Source organism: Amblyomma americanum, chromosome 8 (assembly GCF_052857255.1).
Source record: "Amblyomma americanum isolate KBUSLIRL-KWMA chromosome 8, ASM5285725v1, whole genome shotgun sequence".
Taxonomy (NCBI): domain Eukaryota; kingdom Metazoa; phylum Arthropoda; class Arachnida; order Ixodida; family Ixodidae; genus Amblyomma; species Amblyomma americanum.
Window position 1 is genome coordinate 95,770,734 of NC_135504.1, and position 22,680 is coordinate 95,793,413.

General features: G+C 46.5%; 1 protein-coding gene across 4 annotated transcripts in view; it reads left to right on the forward strand.

The window, feature by feature from the left end:
- Positions 1–22,680, forward strand: part of LOC144102007 (cytochrome P450 3A4-like) — a 115,274-nt gene that overhangs the window by 35,090 nt on the left and 57,504 nt on the right. The window contains exons 2-4 of one of the 4 annotated variants that reach the window (XM_077635250.1): positions 5,036–5,273; positions 17,015–17,204; positions 21,286–21,494. In XM_077635250.1, the coding sequence (XP_077491376.1) occupies positions 5,088–5,273; positions 17,015–17,204; positions 21,286–21,494 (585 nt within the window). In that variant the 5' untranslated portion in view covers positions 5,036–5,087. Of the gene's footprint in view, positions 1–5,035; positions 5,274–17,014; positions 17,205–21,285; positions 21,495–22,680 lie in introns of those variants that run through there. The other 3 variants (XM_077635253.1, XM_077635251.1, XM_077635252.1) reach the window with 3 other exon arrangements.

Genomic DNA, 22,680 nt, shown 5'->3' on the forward strand with positions numbered 1-22,680 from the left:
CAAAGAAGTTAGCAAATAGCAATCAACGCTGTCGCGCCATACTCTAACGGCGGATTTGTAGAGACCCTTGAATTTTTTTCCTTCCCAGACTGTTGAATATTACGTTAGTAAGGTTCCGACAAATTTTATTTCCGCCTTCGGGTTCGGTTGTGTAAGCTCTCATTCATGTGCTGCCGTCTGACTCCGGAATAATCCGTTGTACGACGCCACAACTTCGGAAACTAAAAATTCCTATACGTCGACCAACGCCGGCTCCGAGCCAGAATCATGCGCCTAAGGCAACTGCCCGGTATATCGTGTTACGCATCGCTGCTGCTGCGGCGCCGAGCGGAACTCGTCATAGGAGACAGTGCACGTTCACGCCGAGAGCGAGTATGCTTCGTTTCCAAGAGATGAGATGACAGCTTGCTTAAAAGGTCCTGGGGACGGTCGTGAACGCATTAGTGCTATGGCTCGCTGATTGGGTCAGCCAGTGTAACGTGCGTGAGCAGTTTTAATTATCCCTAAGGTCAATAAGACTGCTTACACGCAGTAAAATTGAAAATTGATTTTTGGGGAACTGAAATGGTGCAGTATCTACCTCACATAACAGCGGACTCTTGAACCGAGTCGTAATGGAAGGGATAAAAGAGGGAGTGAAATAAGAAAGGAAGAAAAAGGTGCCGTGGTGGAGGGCTCCCAAATAATTGCGACCACCTGGGGATCTTTAACATGCACTGACATCGCACAGAACACGGGCGCATTAGCGTTTCACCTCCATTGAAACGCAGCCGCTTTTTACGCACAGCCAGGGTATAGAGGCAGAAGGCTGTGTAAGCGTGATACGCCAAACAAAGGCCTGTTTGTTGCGGTTGGGCTCAGCGCTTATCGCCGCATTCTCTTGATATTAAAATCTTTTGCACGGCTCTCTTCAAAAGAGGAAGCACGTGAAGCCTTTGCAAAGTAACGCTGCCCGGAATTTGAGAGACGAATACGTGGATCACGGAGTGTAGCCAGGCTAAAAATACAGAAATGAAGGAAGGGAACGTTTACCCATTTATCTTACGACAGCCTGCGAGCCTTCACGAAGTACGGCAGTTACGGGCAGCTTTACTTTGCAAAGGCTTCGCGTGATTCCTCTTTTCAAGAGAGCCGCGCAAAAGATTTTAATATCGGCGCCATAAAAGAACAGCACACGACAAAACAGCATGCGTCAAAACAGCGCAGCGACAGAACGGCACAGCGACAAAACGGCACAGCGACAAAACGGCACAGCGACAAAACGGCACAGCGACAGAACGTCACGGCGACAAAACATCACAGCGACAAAATGGCACAGCGACAAAACGGCACAGCGACAAAACAGCATGCCGACATAGCAGCACAGAGAAAAGCAGCAAGCGTCAAAACAGCACGCTGGACACGATGGCACAGCGACAAAACAGCACAGCGAAAAAACAGCAGGACGAAAGAAGAGCGCAGGGAAAACACAGCAAGACGACAAAACGGCACACCGGAGTGCGGTACATTGCTGCTGGAGGGGAGAACAATCGTAGTCATAAACGAACGGTAAATCACAGCACATACGGAAGCGACCTTTGCAGTTAGCGAGTGCTCGTTTAGCATACTAAGCAAGGAACAGGGTAGGGTAATATTGTTGACCTCAAATATGCACTTTTCTAGTCGGTAATGGTATGAATAACGCTGAAGAAGTTGTTCTGGAAGCATTTGTTCGGCGGGTTGACAATCATGATGCTGAAGTTGGGCAAATACGCCCGATCTGGGGCTCTGGATGTACAAAAAGTCCTCATTCTTCAAAACTGGCGCTGTCGGCAATCGAATGCTCTACAATATTGTTTGGAGCGAGGTACGGGGTCTTCATGCACTGAATATATCCAGTATGTGATGCTGACTTTCAGCGAGGGCAGAATTGCCCGAGCTGAGATTTTCAGGTTCCTTTCAGGTTAAATGATGAATCAGAGTTGACGAACAACTGATTGATAACTGTACTACCTCATGCCCTAAATGTTCGAATGTTAATCCATGATCTTCTCTGTATCAACTTGGTTTCTTTCTTTCTTTTGTTGTTTATGTGTGCCACTACCAAACTGCCTCTGTAGGGTGCGTCGGCCTCGTCAAGCCTCATCACTGGCTTTTTGCCGGCGCACCCAACATCCTGATGATGTTGAATAAAGTATTTATTGATTGATTGATTGATTGATTGTTGTTTAACCAGGACGCTGTACAGTGGTTATCTAAGCCTGAACGGTAGTTATTGTACTTTGTGAAATGGGCAACCCAACGGACCTGAAAATTCATGCACCAGCGTGCATTTGTGGAATACAATATTATATTGAAGCTGCTTTTCACTTCAAGCAGAATTATTTCGAAACATCAATTTTCAAAACATTTGACGAAAGCAAAGTTTTTCGCTTAGAAGCCGATTTCATCAAAACATCAATTTTAGACAAATTCGACCCTTTTGCATAAGGAACCACAAGAAACGCCAAAGCTAACCTAGCCTAACCTAACAAACACAGGTGGGAGCGAACTGAAGCAGATTTGTAGAATGAATGCAGGGAATTTCAAGGAAGCAAGGACTGTACAAAGCCACCAGTTCTGCCATATGCACCGTTAAAGCAACGATGTTCCTTAATCAATGAGGCAGACCTGTTTCTTAATGAACCCGCGAAACGAGCACTCGCTAACTCTAAATGTCGCTGCCGCAGGTGTTGTGATTTACCTTTTGCGGTTATGGTTGTGAGAGTTCACCTCTCCAGCAGCGCTGCACCGTACTCCGGTGTGCTGTTTTGTCGCCGTGCTGTTTTTCCCTGCGCTCTTCTGTCATCTTGCTGTTTTGTCGCTGTGCTACGGGGACGCTAACGGGAAATAAACGAGAGCAAGAAAAACCGCGATATATCTATGTGTGTGCACTTATAAAATGATTATAATTATTATAAAATTCCTGTCATGACATTTGCCGCCAAATCACTGCGAGACATCAAACACATCAGTGTACGTAACTAGCAACTGAAGTGAACAATCCAGACCTTGAAGGAAACAAACAACAGAGGTCTGTGTGCCTGGTTCTTTCATCTACTTTGCAACAGCTCTGATTCGCATACAGTACCTCCAGTTAAAAAGCGCAAAAAAAGATGGAAATCAAGTTGCCCTTTCATATAGAGCAACTTCAAAATAGTCTCGTTCCAGATGAAATAACAGGAACAGCGATTTAAGTGAAACTTGAGTGGAACCGATGGTGTTTATGTTTAACCGAGATTAAGAGTGTAGGATTTCGCCTGAATGACATGCAGTTCTTGATCAGCATGTATAGAATAAGCTGCACATCTCCAACCAAAATTTTAACTTTAACTCAACGTTTCGAAGCCCACTCGGCTCCTTCATCAGGGGCGACTGAGGGCAGTAGATTGCGTCTTTTAAGTATGGAAAGGAGGGGGGGGGGGTGAAAAGAACGACAGCTGTGTCGCGGAAGGCGCGGGGGAGGGGGTTTACGCGGTTAGTTGCGCTGGCACACGGCAGGGAGGTGCTGCATGTCAACTTTTTTTCGTTGCGTTGAAGAGCGAAGTCCCTGGGCATATACGGGGGCAGGTTTCCTCTTGTGCGGTTGATATTGTTCGGGGTGATTTGGATATGCCAGGATTCCAGAAGGAGCCTCTTGTGGTAATTTCTATCGGTTCCGAGGATGCGGGTTCCTTCAAAGTTGATTCTATGGTCGGAATCCTCGGAATGTTCGGCTACTGGATTGCGCTCTCTTGCGAATTTGCGGACGCCGTTCTTATGTTGCCGAATTCTTTCTTTGAAATTTTTGGTTTCGCCGATGTAGCTTGCGTCGAAGTAGGCGCATGGAATTTGGTAGACAATGCCTTGGGCTCTTTCTCTCGGCGGCCGGTCTTTGGGAACAGGTAGGCAAAGCACAACAGTGTTTGTGGGCTTGTGCGCAACCTGGAGACCCGATTTTTTCAGGATTTGGGCGATGGTTTCGCTGACACCTTCGACATAAGGTAAAGGGACGTATTTTGGTGGTGGCGTTGGTCTTTGTGCGTTGATTTCTTGACGAATGTTGTGTTTTTAACGTCGAATGGTTTTTTGAATAAAGTCTTTTGGGTAGCCGTTCATGATGAGTTCTTTGAATATCGTGGGTTGTTCTTTTTTTCTGTCAAGCTCTGTGCTGCAGTGTGTCTCAACTCTTCTGAACAGCGTCTTCACCACTGATGCTTTATGGACTGTCGGGTGGTACGAAGAGAAGTGGAGTTACCGGCCTGAGTGGGTTGGTTTGTGGTATACGGAGAATTGAGGGGTATTGTCGTTTCGGGACACAAGGACGTCCAAAAATGGCAGGGAGTTTTCTTGTTCCACCTCTAGCGTGAACTGAATGTAAAGTTCTACGGAGTTTAAATGACGAAGGAAATTTTGAGTCTCAGATTTTTTGATGATGGCGAAGCAGTCGTCGACATACCTGAGGAAAATCTTTGGCTTCGGGTGGAATGACTTGAGGGCTCGTTGTTCGGTTAAATTGGCTATGACGAGAGAGATGGATGCTCCCATTGGTGTTCCTTTCACTTGATCAGCATGTCATTGGCGCTTACGTTCGCGATCTTCTAGTACGGCATGAAAAGGAGCATTACCTTGCATTTTGTACTATTTTTCAGAAATATGAGCGAAAATCGAAAACGAAAAGCAATGTTTGCCTATTCTTTTTTTAAGAATGCAACGATGTATATCCTTGTTTGGAAGCAACTGCCTTGAAGTTGTCGTTGCAAAAGTCTCACGGTTTATGAAAGCTACTGTAGACAGCAAGAAAGAATCCATTTTCCTGTCCAAATAAAATCTACCCCATGCTCTAACTTTTGCGTTAAGAGAGGTCGGCTCGTGCGAAATTTAAGAGGGCATTTGCCTGTAAGCCGATTTTATGTACGGCTGTCACCGACGCGACACAAAATTTAACAAAGTGCTTGACATATCAGCCCATACCGAACTGTTTTTACGTTTAGCGCTCTCAGCACATTTTTTGTTTGTTTTTCTCTTCTTATGGCAGGCTGGCCTGCTAACTCGGTATATCGCTTTGACCGCGGCTAAGACGCACAACCATGGAAGCTTGGAGCATCTTTTTCTACGTCCTAGAAGCTACACTGCTCCTCGTGATATCTTATGCCGTCCTGTGGATGGTTGACCGACGGAGTAAACATTGCCTTTTTAAAAAGCTTGGAGTTCCAGGACCTAAGCCGGACCTTCTATGGGGCAACTGGAAACAGCTAAAGAAGAACCGTCTCCGGGTAAGCTTATCTGCCATGCCACTGAGAACGTCGTGAACGTCGATACTTCCAGCTGAGAACTGCTGTCTGGATGTAAACACAAGGCATTTTCTTTTATCCTTTACTGCTCAGCAGCGGAGTGCTTCAGAATAGATTCGTTCATTGTTACCATTGAATAGCGATGGTACCTGCAGTCTAAGCGGTCATAACCTTTTTTTATATCATTTACTCGGGGAACTTACAATAACCACAACATCACTAATAGGAGATGGTACTAAAATACGAAATATATAAGTTATATTCTCGCCAAGGAGTCTACGAGCCTGGGTTAGAGTACAAATGAAGTAAATGCTACATGCGGCCAGGATGACTCGTCTCTTTCAGGCCTGATAATATCATCAGAATTGAATAAAGGGCGAGCTGGTAATACAATCTTGAGGGTTGCAGCGCAAACGACGATGATGAAATAAGGGATGAGCGTGCTCTTTCTTTCGTCCATGTCTTCTGCGCTGCTATTCTTAAGACGTGAGAATATATAGTTCAAGTCTCAGCTTGTGAGGATAACAATTCTGTCATGCTAAACGCACTAGGAGCAATAAAAGATACCCAAAACTTTAAAGAAAAATATTCACACAAATGACCAACTTAGCTACCCCAGCAGTCAAGTTAATAAGTTTGCAGTATTAAGTACTGAATGTTCAAAACTAGCACTATTTAAAGAAATAGTAAAGAGGATAAGCTGCTTCTGGAAGATGAGAAATAAGCCTAATTGAAAACCATTCGACCTAGAATAAATACACGGGCAGTATTGTGTAATTTAGTAACCTTCTAGGCAACCTCTTATTCGCTTATGGCATCGCCTTGCTAAGTAACCCAGGCAACCAATTGCACAGCATCAACTAGGAACTGCAAAAGCAAAGCACAGCGGTAGGTTTAAGATAAAATATGCATAAATGAAAGTAGAGAGAGGCACTGAGATAAATAGCGAAGGTAGGGATGTTAATCAGAATGGCGTTCCGGTTGGTCACGCTGCTCTAGGGGGCAGGGACGAAGGATTGAAAAGACAAAGAGAGAAGGGGTGAGGAGCAGAGTCACAATTTTTCACCCTAGCCTGTCACTTTCAGGGAGCAAAAACTGTGCCTTGTAGGCCTTGAAGGCAGTCGACTGCCCAGGCTACTGATCACTAATGTGGAGCTCGCTGGCTGCTACAATAATGTTGCGCCGCAAGAACTGCATGTATCGCTTCAGTACTTGCAGTGTGTTGCGTGCTGCCGGTGTGAGTAGGCTAGAAACCAGAACACGCCTGGCATTCGTAAACAACACGAGAATTGCAAATACGCTGCAAATCGCCGAAGTTCTGATCGTGTCTTTTGTCTGATGCAGTAGTAGGCGTTCAACAGTGGACTGCGACAACGCCCCTGACCCAGTGGACGTACAAGTCTTCAGTAGTGGCTGAAATGTAATTCATATGGTAGTAGGTTCGGCGCCACCAGACGGCGGACTCCCTGGATTTAGTGCCGTTGTCGGGGGGCGCGGACAGACTGTAGTGGCGCTTAGGGCCTTCGCTTCAAATGTCATTGCCTTCTTTGAGGACCTTCGGCGGCGCGAACGACGTCGTCTCTCTATGCGTAGAGTACTATCGCACTATTCGTTTCAGTACCGCTCGTTCAGTCTTTAGACAGGTGCAGGCTTTCGAGGAAGAGTAATGGGGGCGATGGCATTAGGCACACTTCATGGCAGTCTAGCGGCTAATGTCGCAGCTGTGTGGCTTGGAGCATCTCGGGCACATAATGTATTTGTTGTAGAGGGCACTCAGGTGACCGATCCTTATGCGTTTAATGCACTGTAGCAGGTTAGGAAAGAAAGATCGAAGTGGGTATCGAAAGTGGCCAACATTCACTTATGATGGTATAGAGGCACCCTTCAAGGTCAGTTTGATGCATTTAAACTTTCTGAGGTGCTGAACTTGGATTATTTAAATGCTGTTGGTCACCGGCTTGATTAAAATAGGCGAATCGGCGTCACAGATGGCGGAGTCAGCGTTGCAATTTACGCAAGCAGTACTGTCGCTGTCTTGGAGGATAAGAAGCTAGACACTAATACTGACGAGTTTGTTGATTGTGGCTCAGCTTTCTAGTGAGGTCAGCTGCAAAAAATCAGAGATAATGATGTTTTTACAGGAGTTTACTCTCACGTCTTTGATCCGTCCCGGTACCAGGCTTTCCGATACATAGTTCTGTATTTTCAAACCCTGTTCAGAGGGTTTCAGGTTGTCGGTTGGTTGGTGTGGCACAAACAAGATGATATGTTGCGAGCCACTTTGCGCCCTGATGATCGCTGATGGCTTGATGAGGACGACTCGGCTGGCCTTCGCAGTCTGCGCTTTGTCGTCTTGCTAATGGCTGGTACGAACCCGTGGTAGGTCGAGGAGTCATCACTTGTCGCCGAGTACGCCAGTGTCCTGGCTGTTTGAGTCATTCAGGTGGTAGAGGCGCTTTTTATGGGTGGCCGCTGACGAGGCACTATGTTCCAATGCCAGGCCACCAGCCACCACTTCCATCGCCTTGACGAGAAAGGAGCGTTGCCTCGCTGGTTATGGGACAAAGAACAAAATAACTGCAGAGATGTGGTGGTGGTGATGGTGGTAAACATTTAGTTTCTGTTATGTACAAGGAGTTGTTTCTTTCCATGCCGAACAGGCCGAGGTATTCATAAATCTAGGTGTAGCTCCTATTACGGGTCCTGAATGGTGTCTAATGCCACTCGCGCCCTGACGACCAAGGTCCGCTTCGAAAGTAGCTCATAGCAGCTGAGCAACGCTGCCTCGCAGGGCTCTTTAGAAGGTTGGAAGATGAAGCATTGGGAAGGGTGGGGATGGGAAGGGCACGCCTAGACCATGTGGAGTTCCCTGTCCTTCGTCCGTCCTCTCTGCTCGCGCTGTATTTTCCTTTTAAAATGAATGTAACTCAACTAGGCCACCCTTCCATTCTTTACAGCAAAAGAGGAGTTCGTCCGTGAAAGTCGTTCCACGCAGGCTGCAGCCACCATCATATTAAGAGTTGAAGTGCCTTATTACTGCCGGGCACTGCATTATACTTGAAAAATCTTGAGAAGATCGTTCGTCTCCTCTCCAGAGACCCTCACACGGTTCCGGAGCGCGACGATGACTGTCCTTCTAATAAGTAGTGATGTCTTCCAATGCAATTAGAGATTTGTTGGTTTCGGATTAGGCTTCTAGAGCAAGTGTAAGTTTCCTGGGAGAGAGCGCTAACAGAAAGAGCGGGGGGGGGGGGGATGGGAGGGGGGCTAACTGATTGACCTCGAGTCCCAGGTGGCCGGGAGCCCAGATGAGGTAACCATTCGGAGGGTCGCTGGACCGACAGCAATTTTGTAGGGTGGGGAGCGGCAATGTCTGCATACTACATGTGCTGTTGCCGACCATAATGTCGCTCCGGTCCGCCGCGGAGGCTAAGTGGTTATTGCGCTCGGCTGCTGAAACCGAAAGACGCGGGTTCATTTCCGACCGCGGGGGTTGCATTTCGACAGGGCCGAAATTCCAGACGCTCGTGCACTGCGCGATGTCCGAGCACGTTAAAGAAACCCAGGTGGTCCAAACTTCCAGATTCCTTCACTACGCGTTCTTTGTAGCCTGAGTTCCTCTGGGACAGTAAACCCCCGAAAACCAAAACAATAATGTCGCGTCAGTGCTTTCACACGCGCCTGGCGATGGGCATTGTGGTGAAAGCGCGACATGCTGCGGTGAATGGGTCGGACCCTAAGGACGCGTCTCAGTTTTTGGCGCTCGTACCTGTTCCTCAAAGTTTATGGCGTGATGAAAATGAAGGGTTGAGCGGAGATTTCTACTTGTTATAAAGGCACGTACCAGCCACAAGCCATCTTTCTTCGTAACTCCCCCCTCCCCCCCCCCCCCCCTCCCCACGCTAATGGGAAACCCGGCAGACCGTACGGCACGTGCGGTCGCCACAGGTGGGGAGTTTCTCGAGTGTTGCGTCCGATCTGCGTTGTTGTGGGCCTGTCACACTAGCCCAACAGTCAGCCGATTTGGTCTGCCAAAACCATGTCGTCGGGATGTCTGGCTCTATTTCACACTGCGCGGACTAAAACAGTCGCCCGACTGTCGGCGCCGGCGCCAGGTCTCCCACAAGACGGTAGTTGGCCGATGGTCCGCCAACTCCCATGAACCCCATGTCACACTAGCGAGACAAAGTGCGAGACCTCCCGCCGACTTGGCCCTTTCTCGTTCTCACCCTTCTTTTTTCATTTCCTGCAATGCGAAATTCATCGGCCGGAACGCTTCATATTTAGCTCTTTTAAATGAATCCCACCATAGTAAAACAAATAATTAACAATCGTGATTATGAACCTAGATTGAGTGCAGCCCAGTAGTGAGCGGCTCTTAATGCTGGGTCAGAAAGGCATGGCTCGAAAAATAAATGCAGTCACTAGAGTGTAGAGAAGACGGGAGAGATTATTCAAAATTAAAATAATAAAAAATTCTCGACTACGCGGTTTCAAAATAGAAACCTCTGGAATACGAAGCTGCTTCTATACTGACGACGCCATGGAGAATAGAACAATTCGCCGCCTTCAGAGGTGCTGATAAGAAGAACTCCGCAGTGTGACACTCGCGACAGAAGTAAAGCAGGCGACCCATGTGCGAAAACTCGGCCGGCGCGCTGCACCGGTCGCTGCTTGTGAATTGCAGCCCCACTGCAAGCAGGAACACACGGAGCAGCAAGCATCGCTGCGCCGCTCGACTCAAGCATTCGAGCTCAAACAGTACGCTTTGCCACCCGCAGCGGTCTGATAACTGCTTGGCTTGGTGTTGACGTTCGCACCATAAAAGAGAAAAAAGCTATGTTATCAGAAAGGCCGCCTGCTATAAACGTGCAGCGACAAAGCATGCGTGCACTAGTAGCGAGCTTTCGGCAACGGAACCGCCAGCGGTCGCACCGGTCGACGAATTCCGCTGCTGCCTGGCGCAGCGGACGCCGCTTCGCAAGTAGCCTGCGCTATGATATCTCTTAATATCGTTTTGCTGTTAACAGTATAATCGCGCTATAAACTAAAATTATGGTCAATTTCCGCTACACCTTCGGCTGCGGAGCTAGCGGACCGCTGCGGGCGACAGGCGAGCCGGACCGCAACAGCGGGCCAGCGGCAGCTTGCGAGGCGATTCTGGCGAGAAACTTTGCTCGTATCAGAGTTGTTGCTTTTACCAGCAACTCGGTGTTGATCAACGATCCTCAGAAATGGTACATTTGGCAGATTTCTCTGTCTCAGCGTTTATTGCTTACGTCAAAAACAATCTTAAGCTGCTTTTTATTACGGCGGCGGACGGGATCCAGGCTGGCCTGCCGGCGAGCAGGCTCGGTTGACTTCACGTTCGCGTCAAAAAGGACACAACAGCCATGCTATCAGAAAGGCCGCCTGCTATATTCGAGCAACGACAGCATGCCTGCGCAACGGCCGCGCTTTCGGCAACGTCGTCGCCTGCGGAAGCGCCAGTGCGACGAACTGCGCTGCTTCCCGGCTGCTGTGCTCGTCGCTAATCCTAGCTGGTTTCGCATCGATATGCCGCAGCTCAGGGCGCTTTGGAACTAGCCAGCGCCGTAATAAAGAAACTTCTCTAGTCACCCCTTTACTGCCAACCTGCCCCATAATAAAATAATGTTATGCTCGATTTCCGTGACGCCTTCAGGAGCGGATCTAGCAGAAGTCAGACGAGCCGCACGAAGCAGCAGCAGCAGCAGCAGGAGGCTATAGACAGGTTCTTTTACCATCGCACGCAGGCTTCCGAAACGCTTCTACTCTCGACACCAGTCGCGATCTCTCGGCGCGCGCGGCACGTTGGACTGCGGGCCGGTCGAGCCGGCGGCGCGTATAATGCGTGTTTACGTGTTCTTCGCTTCGGTCGCTGATGCGCTCTATCACCTGACGTATGTGGGTGTGTGCTGTGCATCACTACTCAGGTTTCCCCAGGCCATTGTATGGTCATCTGACACACATTGGTACACACATATCCGAGGGTAGTCGACCAGGTAGGGGGCGGATTCGAAACAGGTACTTACAAGAACATTTCGCGCTGGCGTGTCGTTTGTTGCCGTGTTTTACGTACGCTAACATCAGTGATAATTTTATGCATGAGGATGTATATTTATTGATTTGACTCGATGGTGCAGTGATGTGCAAGCTGTAACGGGATCGGCCAGCTGCAGACCGAAGGTTGTCCAGGCGAAGCGCGTGTTTTCAACCAGTACGTCTTCGACATCCGTGCGCTGAGCTTGCTGTTGTTCCCTTTAAACCCATTTCGTGCACAGGGATGTAAGCGCGACTCCTGCCAATTTAATTTGATAGTTCCACACGTATCTCAGAGGGAACGGCGGGGTAAAGCGCTGACCGTAGTATCTCTCTGCTGTTGGTACCTGCTTGGATCACAGCAATATATGCACGATTTTATTACATTCTGTGACACTTGGCCAAGCGGCTACGTGACACTGTCACACGCGCTTAGAGCTTCCGAAAAAACAAACACGACTTCAGGCCGCCGAATTAGTGAAAGCTGGTGTCTCGGCTGATATTGATTTCATCTTTCAATATTGATTAAATTAATTCAATATCGATTCAGAATACGTTTTTATGCGACAGATAGCATAAACCAATGCAAAAATTGTTTTCTGTTATCCCTGCCACTCAGTTGAACTCACAACAATAAATTGCTGATGTAACTGGCGCACCACGTAACTGGCTACAAGAAAACCCTATTTGCTTCATGGCCGGCAGGAAGGATTAAGAGCGCATTAGAGTTGAAAGTGCATGCTATCTGTGCACATAATGCTTGATATTGACCAAAAAAGTTTTATCTGCGATGGAGCACCAAGACGGCAGCGATATAAGCGCGAGCGCGTGATAATCGCCGGAACAATTAACATGAATGCCGAACTAAATGTCATCAATTTTTATCCTTTTGATAGCGCAAAGACTTCCTGCAATACAACCACGCTGTGGAAGTATGCTGGGCAACGTTTTTATAGAGCCCGCAGGGCATTAATTCGCGGCTATATGCAGGCGCGGCTGCGGAACTGCCGCAGACCCGCTGTCCCCAGTGAAAACGCCCGCACCGCGGCGCGCCAGTCGGCGGAAAATGGCCGCGCCCGAGAGCGGCTCTTGATTCTCGTCTATAGGATGAAATTTGCTTGTATCGTACTTATCACTTCAACCAGCACCTTGACGTTGGCCAACAATCCTCAGCAATGATACCTTTTTGGACATTCATCTATCCCAGAGGTTGTTATGAACGTAAACAAACAGCATTATAGCGGAATCATGTTCGCGTCTCGTGAATGTTTTAGCTAGCGACCGATCTCGCGACGCCACGGTCGGCAGATTGGTTTGGTCGGCGTCGCGGGCATCGAAGCATGTCACACTACGAAGACATCTGGTCCTCGGACCCGTTGGTTTTCGTTGTCGCCCAAATGTGACAGCTTGGTCTGCCACAGACACGGTCTGCCGACCCGGTCGGCCGATAAACGGTGTTGTCATGTCTGCGTCGGCGTCGTGTCGGGCTAGTGTGACAGGCCCTTTGGTGAATAAAGAGGCCAAGGATGCGTATCTCAGTGGCCTCTCCGGTCGGACTCGGAGAGAGTGTGAGGTGAACTGAAGTGTTTTCGCGAGGGGAGAGGAATGTGGACAAATTTTGATTTGATGGGAACACATTGGAGACCACAGTATGCAGCGTAAGCGTTCATTTTCTCCACTGAGTGTTGTAGACAGGTCTCCATGTGTCCTGGATTGGCTTTTTTTTTGCCCAGATAGAGATATCATCCGTGTTCACTGCACGGTTAGCTGGCAGCATAGGGTTGATTCACTTCTGCGCTCCCTTCTAAAGAAATTGCCTGCGATCTGTCCATTCGTAATGACATTGATAGTTTTGGAAGCCTAAGGTTTCCAAGTTTTAACACTTTGTTAACAGAAACTATTGTGTTAAATCATTTATCGTATAGTCAGTTCACCATTCAATATACTCCTGCCCATGATTTATGAACAAAATACCGTTACTGCATTCCTCGCTCCTCAAACCGGCACGGAAAACGCACTCGTCAACACTATATACCAGCGTGCTTGAATTGTCTGTCACCTAGTGTATTCCACATGAAAACTAAGTATACCCTGAAAAAATATTGCGCTATGTATCTGTGTTGATTTCTGCACCGTAATTATTTCATCTCTTCTAACTGTCTTAATTTCGAACTGCGGTCATTCATCGTGATGTTGTAATCAGCTATGTCCCTATATTTTCCTATCTGTGTTGTGTTTTTTTTGTCAAACGTCACTATTTTCCTTTGTTTCCTGTCTGTCTGTCTGTCTGGCTGTCCATCCGTCCGTCCGCCCGTCCGACCGTCCGTCCGTCCGTCCGTCCGTCTGTCTGTCGGTCTCTCTGTCGGTCTGTCTGTCTGTCTGTCTGTCTGTCTGTCTGTCTGTCTGTCTGTCTGTCTGTCTGTCCGTCCGTCCGTCCGTCCGTCCGTCCGTCCGCATATAGGGCATATCGGATGCTGTGCATGGAGCTTAATTTTACGGGAAGGTCTTTCATTGCAAGGTTGAAGAGGAGTGGAGATGACACCGCACCCTACGGTATACCCCGCGAACTGGTTGTATAGTGTCCATGTTTCTTGCCTTGAATTCGAATGTAGTATTGCTACCCGTGAAAAATTGCTTATGTATCGGTATATATACGGTATGTATTATGTATCGGTATGTAACAGTTGTTATATTGGAGGTGATTATCATTTAAATTTTAATATTATCGAACGCCCCTTTCAAACTCAAGAGCAGGACTGCCTAGTCAATGTGAGAGAGTTATTTGGGTTCGAATATATCATCATGGAGTTGTAGAAGGAGGTCTTGTGCGGATTTTGGTGGTCGGAAACCAAACAAGTACCCGTAAAAGTGTGACATGTTTCGAGGTAAGTGAACAACCTGTCTCCCACCGTAGTCTCCTTCGGTTTACCGACACAAGATGTGAAGAAGATAGGGCGCAGATGGTCCACATCAATTGACTTGCCTGCCACAGGAATAAATGTCACTAAGCCTGCTTTCCAAGCCTGGGGGCGAGGAATCTGTCCATGCCAGATATGGGTGGTGAATTCAAGGAGGATACGATAGGCTACATGCGAAAGGTTCGCTAGAAGTTCAACGGTAACCTTGTCCAGGTCCGGTGCAGTACAACGTTTGATTTTGGCTAGGGCCTCCTTTTCATGGAGCTGGAAGGGAGCGTCTAGCCCCAGATTTGTTTGGCCTACATATGAGTGTCGGGAAAGGCGACGGTCCACCATGGTACAGAAATATATATGTCACACAGTGTCCGGGCCAGTTGTGTTGTAGTACCGGGAAAGTTATGAATGGCACGTTGGAGGTGCCACGCCTTTTCTTCACTTGTTTGAGTTCGGTTAATAAGTGCACGAAACAGACGGCAGGTGTTGCGACCAGACATCTGGCGCGCAGCAGTGATATATCGATCCACTCAATTAGTGTCGGCTAGCTGAGCTGCATAATCGGCAGCATTCTGGGCGACGTGAACGCAGCGTACTAGAGCAGAACTGCGTCTTTCTCGAAAAGAACTTATGGTCCAACAGCCTTAGAGGAAGAAACAACTTTATTTTAAAAAAAGAAACAAAAGGTCCTCCAGGGTGGGCTCCGACTTTTAACGGAAGGAAAAAGCAGTTTGCAGTACACAGCGAAGCGGTTGAAGTTGTAAGAGAAGATACCTCAATTGGTTTTTGAAGGAAGGAGAGGACGCAGTGACTGTCTCGTATCTAGGCAGACACATCAACCTGGCCATGGGTGAAGGGATGATGATCACGCTTTTAAATGGAGGAGAGAAAACAAGTGGTTTTTGAGGAACTGAAATGGTGCAGTAACTTCCTCACTTCTGGGTGGAAACTTTAACCGCGTCGGAAGGGAAGGGAGGAAGGTGGGAGTGGAAGAAAAATGAAGAAAGAGGTACAGTAGTGGAGGGCTGCAGAATAATTGCGGCCTCCTGGAGACATTGAACGAGCACTGACACCACGCAGCACTCGGGCGTCTTTTGCGTTCCGCCTTTTGCGGACACCGCGGCCGGCATTGAAGCCGGGTACTATTGCAGAGTAGGCGAGTGCGCTATGTCCGGAGCCTCCGCGGCGAATGGATTACAGCTATTAGACATTTTTAGCTGTGCGTACGCAGCGGCTGAGCGCACGAAAGGAACTTGCGGGGACTATAGTGCGCATGCTCAGAGCGCGAGCACGAGCCTTGCGTCTTGCGTACGTACGCAAGCCAGCAGGCTTCACGTTGCCCCGCTTGCATGGTTAACGTTGACAAGATGGCGGCGCCTTGCCAGCCCAATTCGGAGCAAATACTGCGTTGCAGCAGCATTTTTCGACGCGATAACTCGCTCTAAACGTTTGTATTCGCTTTTATTTTGTGCATTCTCAGCACACACCCCCCTCCCCCCGTAATGATACAGTTGAGAAATATGCATCGTTTTTAAGATAAATTCAAGAATTTCTTCATGTTAAGCCTCACAACGTACGGCATACACTGTCGTCAGCAGCCACCCCCAGCGAAGTACTTCTCCAACTTTGCACAGGGATTTACATCTTCATTTGTTTCAATTGTTTTACACATATAAAAAGACTTAGAATGCATTCATTATTGCCGTTAATAAAAGAGAAAAAAGTTTCTTCGCCGCGCAGTTCAGGAGCTTTGAATTGCTGTCCCTAGATGCCGCCACAGTATGTTATACTTCTCGGTGGTTACGCTAGCCACTCCCAACCAAAAACTGTCGTTTCCAGGACGGGCAAAAGTGCGCGTAAGATGCGCTTTTACCACAGGCAAATCTTTTGCTGACTCACAGCTAAAACTGTCTACTTTCTCACGTAGTGACGCCAAATCAGGACCCCCGCAGTGAAATAGCTAAGTCATTAACAATGAGGTGGAGTTCTTTCGGCAGGCAATGCCAGGCGATGAATAGAAATTTACTAATATCTATAGAAATGAAAGTATATAACAGCTGTATTTTGCCGATACTCACCTCTGGGGAAAAACGTGCAGGCTAACGAAAGTTTTCTACTTAAATTCTGGACTACGAAGCTAGCTGTGTAGTGGAAAATATTACAGTACCATTCAGACATTAGAAGAGAGGAGAGTGAGTCGAGAAACAAGCGCGAGTTAATATAAGCCTGGCCTAAATTAATAAGAAGAAAGGCACGAGCAGGTCATGCAATGCGAAGTCAAGATAACCGATCGTCGAAAAGGGTAACTGACAGAATACCAAGTGAAGGCAATCCTATCAGAAGGTGGAAGAAAGTCAGGGCTACAGATGAGATTAGGAATTTTGCGCAGATAATATATTCACAGATGCCACAGAACAGAGATGTAGAAGAGGGGCGGCTAATTATGACGATGAGGTAAGCCGGTGATGATGATCGTATACATTTGGAAAGCTTTGATTAGTTGCTGACGTTTTGTTGCCATAATCACACAATTGCAGTGGATCGAGCCCTTCTGTAAAGGCCCTGTTTGGCTTATATGACGTCATTTTAAAGGTGTATCCTTATTTCCGTACCCGGGTGTTCTTGCTTTCGCTGTGGGTGAAATGCCGCAGCCGCAGCCGGGGCACTCGCAGCCACTGAAGGCTCTTCAACTCAGTACCACTGGAAGGGGGCCGCTGCAGCGGTTCTAAACAGTTTCCTTTTTGGACGCAGGTCATGACGGAATGGATAAAGCAGTATGGCAAGGTGTTCGGAATTTACCTCGCTGACCAACCCTTCATGGTTATTACTGACACTGAACTCATACGGGAGTGCTTCATCAAGGCTACGAAGGTATTCCAAGATCGGCCTAGGTACTCGATAAATATGGAGCCAATGGTGAGCACCATGCCGCTGCTTAAAGGTATGTGCAATTAGATGGAATTAAACAGTCACCTCTGATAATATAACGATAGGTTTCCATGTTTTGAATGGTGAAATTGATCGGCAGTGATTATCTTGCTTGCACAGTGCAATTTCGAGCGAATGATAACAGCAGGAGCAATTTCTGAACAACCATCATTTTTCCGTTATCAGCCGCTGCCTAGTAAATTTAAGATTGTAGACTTTCAAATGTTCAAAAATAATATTTCTCTAAGAAATACATCCGGCAAATCAGGCTATCTACCACGCGCATAAAAGAATAGCAAAGATGTACTTACGCACGCATTACTAATCCAGGAAGCAGCTAAAAATAGGCTTTTTTTGGAGGCTCCGTATTATTTCAACTATAGTTAGCATCATTCAGATAATCATTAAGGGGAAATAAAATCACGTTGCCTTGCGCAACAGTATATGATAGAATAACCTATTGGTCAGCAATGCACTTCTTTAAGTCTTCCCTCAACTTACTCAAGAACGTACAGACTAAAAAGAAAGCACTCGTAGGGGTGGTGGTTTGGCACAGGAAGGACACTTTAAGAATACAGTCACACCAAATTGTTTAAATGAAGGACGGATTCCAGAATCCGAGATATTATCTGCGTTAAAAGATTCAAAGCCGTCGTTATCAGCGATGCTTTCTGCTTTCAAGGGGAAAAAAACTGATGGTGTTCCGTACAGTTTGAGTACCAGCACCTATTTCCATTAACGTGTGCCTCAAAGACCTAGACGCAAGAATGCAAGCAATTTTAGAAAACGAGCCCTATGCACTCAAACTATAACTGTCAAAGCTAATGCAAACAATATCGGAAACAAAAAATACAAACAGTTAAGTAGCGTACTCAACACTGTGTACGTTATTAAAAACAGCGAGAGCCAGGGTAAACTCTGCCGCCTCTTCCTCTCTCTCTCTCTCTCTCTCTCTCTCTCTCTCTCTCTATATATATATATATATATATATATATATATATATATATATATATATATATATATATATATATATATATATATACTTACTTACTTAGTATATATATATATATATATATATATATATATATATATATATATATATATATATATATATATATATATATATACTTATGAAGGGAGGTAACAGTCACCGAAACCAAAGTGCATAGGGGAGAGTTTGGTTTAATTTTTTTTAAAGTGTAGTGCTAATCAGTGGAATAATGATACTTATGTTAATCTATCGCCTAAAGAAGATTACTTATAAAGCAGCAGGGGAAACAACCGGGCCGCCAGTGCGAATCGAACCCACGACCTCCGAATATCGCGTCCGATGCTTTTACCAACTCAGCTATGGCGACGGCTGTCCAATCTGCTGCTCTCGTGGGTAGTTATGTTTATTGGATGTAAGCGAACCTTGAGAGTGTTCACCAGCGCCACCCTCGTCCATAGCGGTGGACGTAGCACGTCCTGTATTACCGCGAGTGTGACGTGGAACGTCATCTAACGGGGAGCGCGGAAACTGTGCGAGAGCCCTCTTATGCTACCTACGGCATCAAGACTGCGAGAACCGAGACCCTCGTTAAGCAATTAGCAGACAAGGTAAAGGAAATGAGGGACTTGTTTTGACAAACTTATGAAGGGAGCCAACAGTCACCGAAACCAAAGTGAATAGGGGAATGTTTTTTTTATTTTTTTAATGTGTAGTGCTATTCAGTGGAATAATGATACTTAGATTAATCTGTCGCTTAAAGAAGATTACTTATAAAGCAGACAAAAAAAAAAAAACAACAGCGCTGGTGAACACTCTCATGGTTCGCTTACATCCAATAAACATAAATACCCACGACAGCAGCAGATTGGACCGCTGTCGCCGTAGCTCAGTTGGTAAGAGCACCGGACGCGATATTCGGAGGTCGTGGGTTTGGTTCCCACCGGCGGCATGGCTGTTTTTTCTGCTGCTTTATAAGTAAGCTTCTTTAGGAGATAGATTAATCTAAGTATCATTATTCCATTAGACATGGGGTTAGACGCTCTTCCAGATTTTTAGTCTCCGCAGAATGACGCTTTCTGCCTATGTGTGCGCGTGGTGTTCGTAGTCACGAACGACCCGGTAATCTCGTAGTCATGCGCACGTAGCCATGCGGTGACCTTCCGCTATTTTAGCCGCCGTGTCATGGATTACAAGCTACAGAATTTTCGCTGCAGGGGTGCGTTGAGGATGGTGCAAGATCGATTTGTAGGCCTGCCTTATGAGGCAATGTAATAGGTGTCTCTCCGATGGAAATAAGTATAAACAGAGCATTGTATGAACTACACCGCTGAAGAAAAACGCCTGAACGAGACATGTAGGGTCAGTGTCTGTCATACCATGGTGCCTCGTAGCTAGACGCTGAACGATGCGGGTGGTTTGAATGACGCAGCTCCTGAGATTAGCTTTAGAGAGAGAATTTTCGCCTTTGTTCTGGATGTGCATACCGAGGACATAGAGGGTGCGTACCTCCGACATTCGGATTCTGTATGCTTCGATGTTTATGGGTGGAGGATCCTTAGTTTTGGGAAGGTGTTTTATTATTAAGAGTTCAGATTTCTGAAGGGAACTGCTGAGGTATACTTGGTGGGCGTGATGCACCACCTTGTCTACTGCATCCTGCAGTGCTTTGCTTTATTTCAGCATCAGTGCCTGACATGCTCCAGAGGGTGACATCGTCGGCGTTGAGGCAGTGGGAGAGATCTGGTAGGGCAGAGGAGGTCCATTCCATTAGAATGCAATAGCACCCTAGTTGTAACTCCATATTTATTGCCAGTGAATTCGCTTTTTCTCCCTGAAGAACAGTAGTATTGACAAAAAAAAAGTCAAGCAATAAAATTTCACTACTCTCTGTATGTAGGTAGTCTTTCTTCACCAAACCACCAATGCGGCCCCTTCGAAGCCCGTTAAACGAGCTCGAGTTCTTGCTACACGAAAAAAAAAGTCCGAAAGACCACAAGCGGGCAATCCTTAACGGTTTTTTATTAGGCGTAATCCTAATCTAAAGAATGGGTAAGCTAGCTGCAGAACGTCGAGGGAACCCTTGGAAGGAGCGGGCTGCGTAATAAGCGCCTTTGGCTTACCGGCTGCAGAATGGGCGTGATTTCGGCAGCGAAAGTTCGCCCACGCTCAGAATGCCGGCACTCCACGATGCGGTTCTCTCGTGCGCTTTAAGTCCTTGGAAGGAAGAGACCTCGTGTGTCCGGCATGGCCGGTAGTCAACACCGGTCGCTTTCCTGCCTAGAACCAGGTGATTATTTTTTCGGCTCCGCGGGAATCTGCGTAGCCGTCTAGTTGGTGCTACGCTAACTATTTTCGCTTCCCTTTTGAGGTCGCTAATGACTTTCCTCCCCGCCTCATAGCCAGGCGCAACACGTTACTCGACGTATCGAATATTCTTTTAAGCGGCAATGCGAAAACGTTTTAAACAATGTCAATGAGGATTCTGGTGTGGGCTAATTGGTTCATACTTTCTACGTAACTGATTAACACAGCTCGAAGGAACGAGGACAAGAAGAGAAGAAACATGTAACACATGACAGGCGCCGACTATCAGCTCCTTATTGCGTCATAAAAAAAACAGCGCAAATTTTTTTCTTCTTGTCCTCGTTCCGTTCCGCTGTGTTAATCTGTTTCGTTGAAAGTAAACCATGCTACCAAGGGGAAATTTTAAGCTCAGCCCAGCAGGAGAAATGGTGCGAAAACATCGCATACTGAGTTCTGAAGAATCGATTAATGTATCCGAATGGCTTGCGTGGCGTAGAAACGGACGTGACGAATTCGCGCTCCTAACTTCTGAGAAAATAGATGCACAAGGTAGTACTTCTCACTGACGCTCGTTTCGCCCCTAGCATAAACAGTCTCCATGGTAAGGAAGATGCTTATCAACGTGCTTTATACAACACAAGACAGTGTACGTGCTTTCTTATTTTCGGCATCTTCAGGTCTCGATTTAGAGGATGGAAACATTTTGTGAACACCGCCAAATGCAGAGTCTGCAAAATATTATGAAATAGAGTAAAATTGGTTTTTCGCAAAATATTGATATTTTATTCCTTCGCCACAGGAGAAAGGTGGCGGAATGTCCGGGCTGTATTCAACGCATGTTTCACCGTCAGCAAAGTGAAAGATCTCTCCGGGATTGTAGATTCAAGCGTAGACCGATTTGTCCAGAAAATGGACCACGTCTGCCAAGCTGGAAAATGTCTAGACGCATTTGAAGCCTCCCGTGCCATGGTGCTGGACATGCTGACTAGGACGGTTCTCGCATGGGAGGTATGTTTTTTACACTTTTCTTCGGGCGTAGCAGATAGTTAACAAGAAACCTCAGTGGGTAATGCATCAAAGGATGATGATTACTACTAAAGTGGGGGGCCGCCAAAAATAAGAAATGTATTGGCGCCATTTAATTTATTGGATATCATATATGATTCTTTGCATTAAAAAACTAGCGTACTAGCAACTGTTTTAAACACATTCAAAAAACACCTTGCAAGTTTGTCAGGAAGAGAAAGAGCAACGATTGAGACTGCTTACTGGAAAAACTACGTGAGGTAGCTAACTTATATTACATGAAAACACCGAGTACAATGCTCAAAGAAGCCGCTTTGCGTGATGCTGTCAGCAAGCTTCTGACGCAAAAGCAGGCAAAGGCTTGAGCAACTGTTACAGCGATCCTCAGAACACCTTTAGACCGATGCAAGTCTCTTGTAGTGTCACCTCAACAAACCGGTTTTTAGTGACCAGGATGGAAAAATTACCTTTAGGGCGGTGAAAGTTACCTGCAGTGTCACATCTACAGTTCGCTGATAACTAACATGGATGGTAAAGTTTTATTCTTTAGTGTTCTTCTAAACGATAACGAATCGCTTGAGGTAGTGGGGAAGTGCAAAGAAATGCAGTAGGGGTGAGGATGCTCGCCTAAAATAAATTACCGGAACAAACCTGAACGGTACTGCTTGTCACAACATAAAAGGAACGTGTGAAACAGGATGAAGTAAAAACACAAAAAAGCACTCGATGAAATAGTTAAGTATTTATTATAGGGGCCAAGGAAAATATAGCGCAAAAATATTCAAGGACACGCACAACACAATGTCTATGCTGGCTCATGATTCAGGGAAAAACGCCAAGATTTTGCCCTTCTTATCATAAGGAATTGTCCACGTACCAAAATCTTGATACATACTTGAATTCATTGTGAGCACCGTCTCCCAAGAGAAAGTTGTCGCGAGAAGGACCAGGCATTTAAAATACATGTGCAGTGTTTCTTATAGTTTCGTGAAGAAAATTAAGGCTTATCCCTGCCGAAAAGTGTTTTTGAAGAAATAAACTCGGAGGGTTTGTCATGCACGTGTCACCCAAATATCATACAAAAATATCGTAGAAATATCATACAATTCTGTACAATCGTACATTTGTCATACCGAGGTCATAAAATGGCATTCAAATATAATGAGAT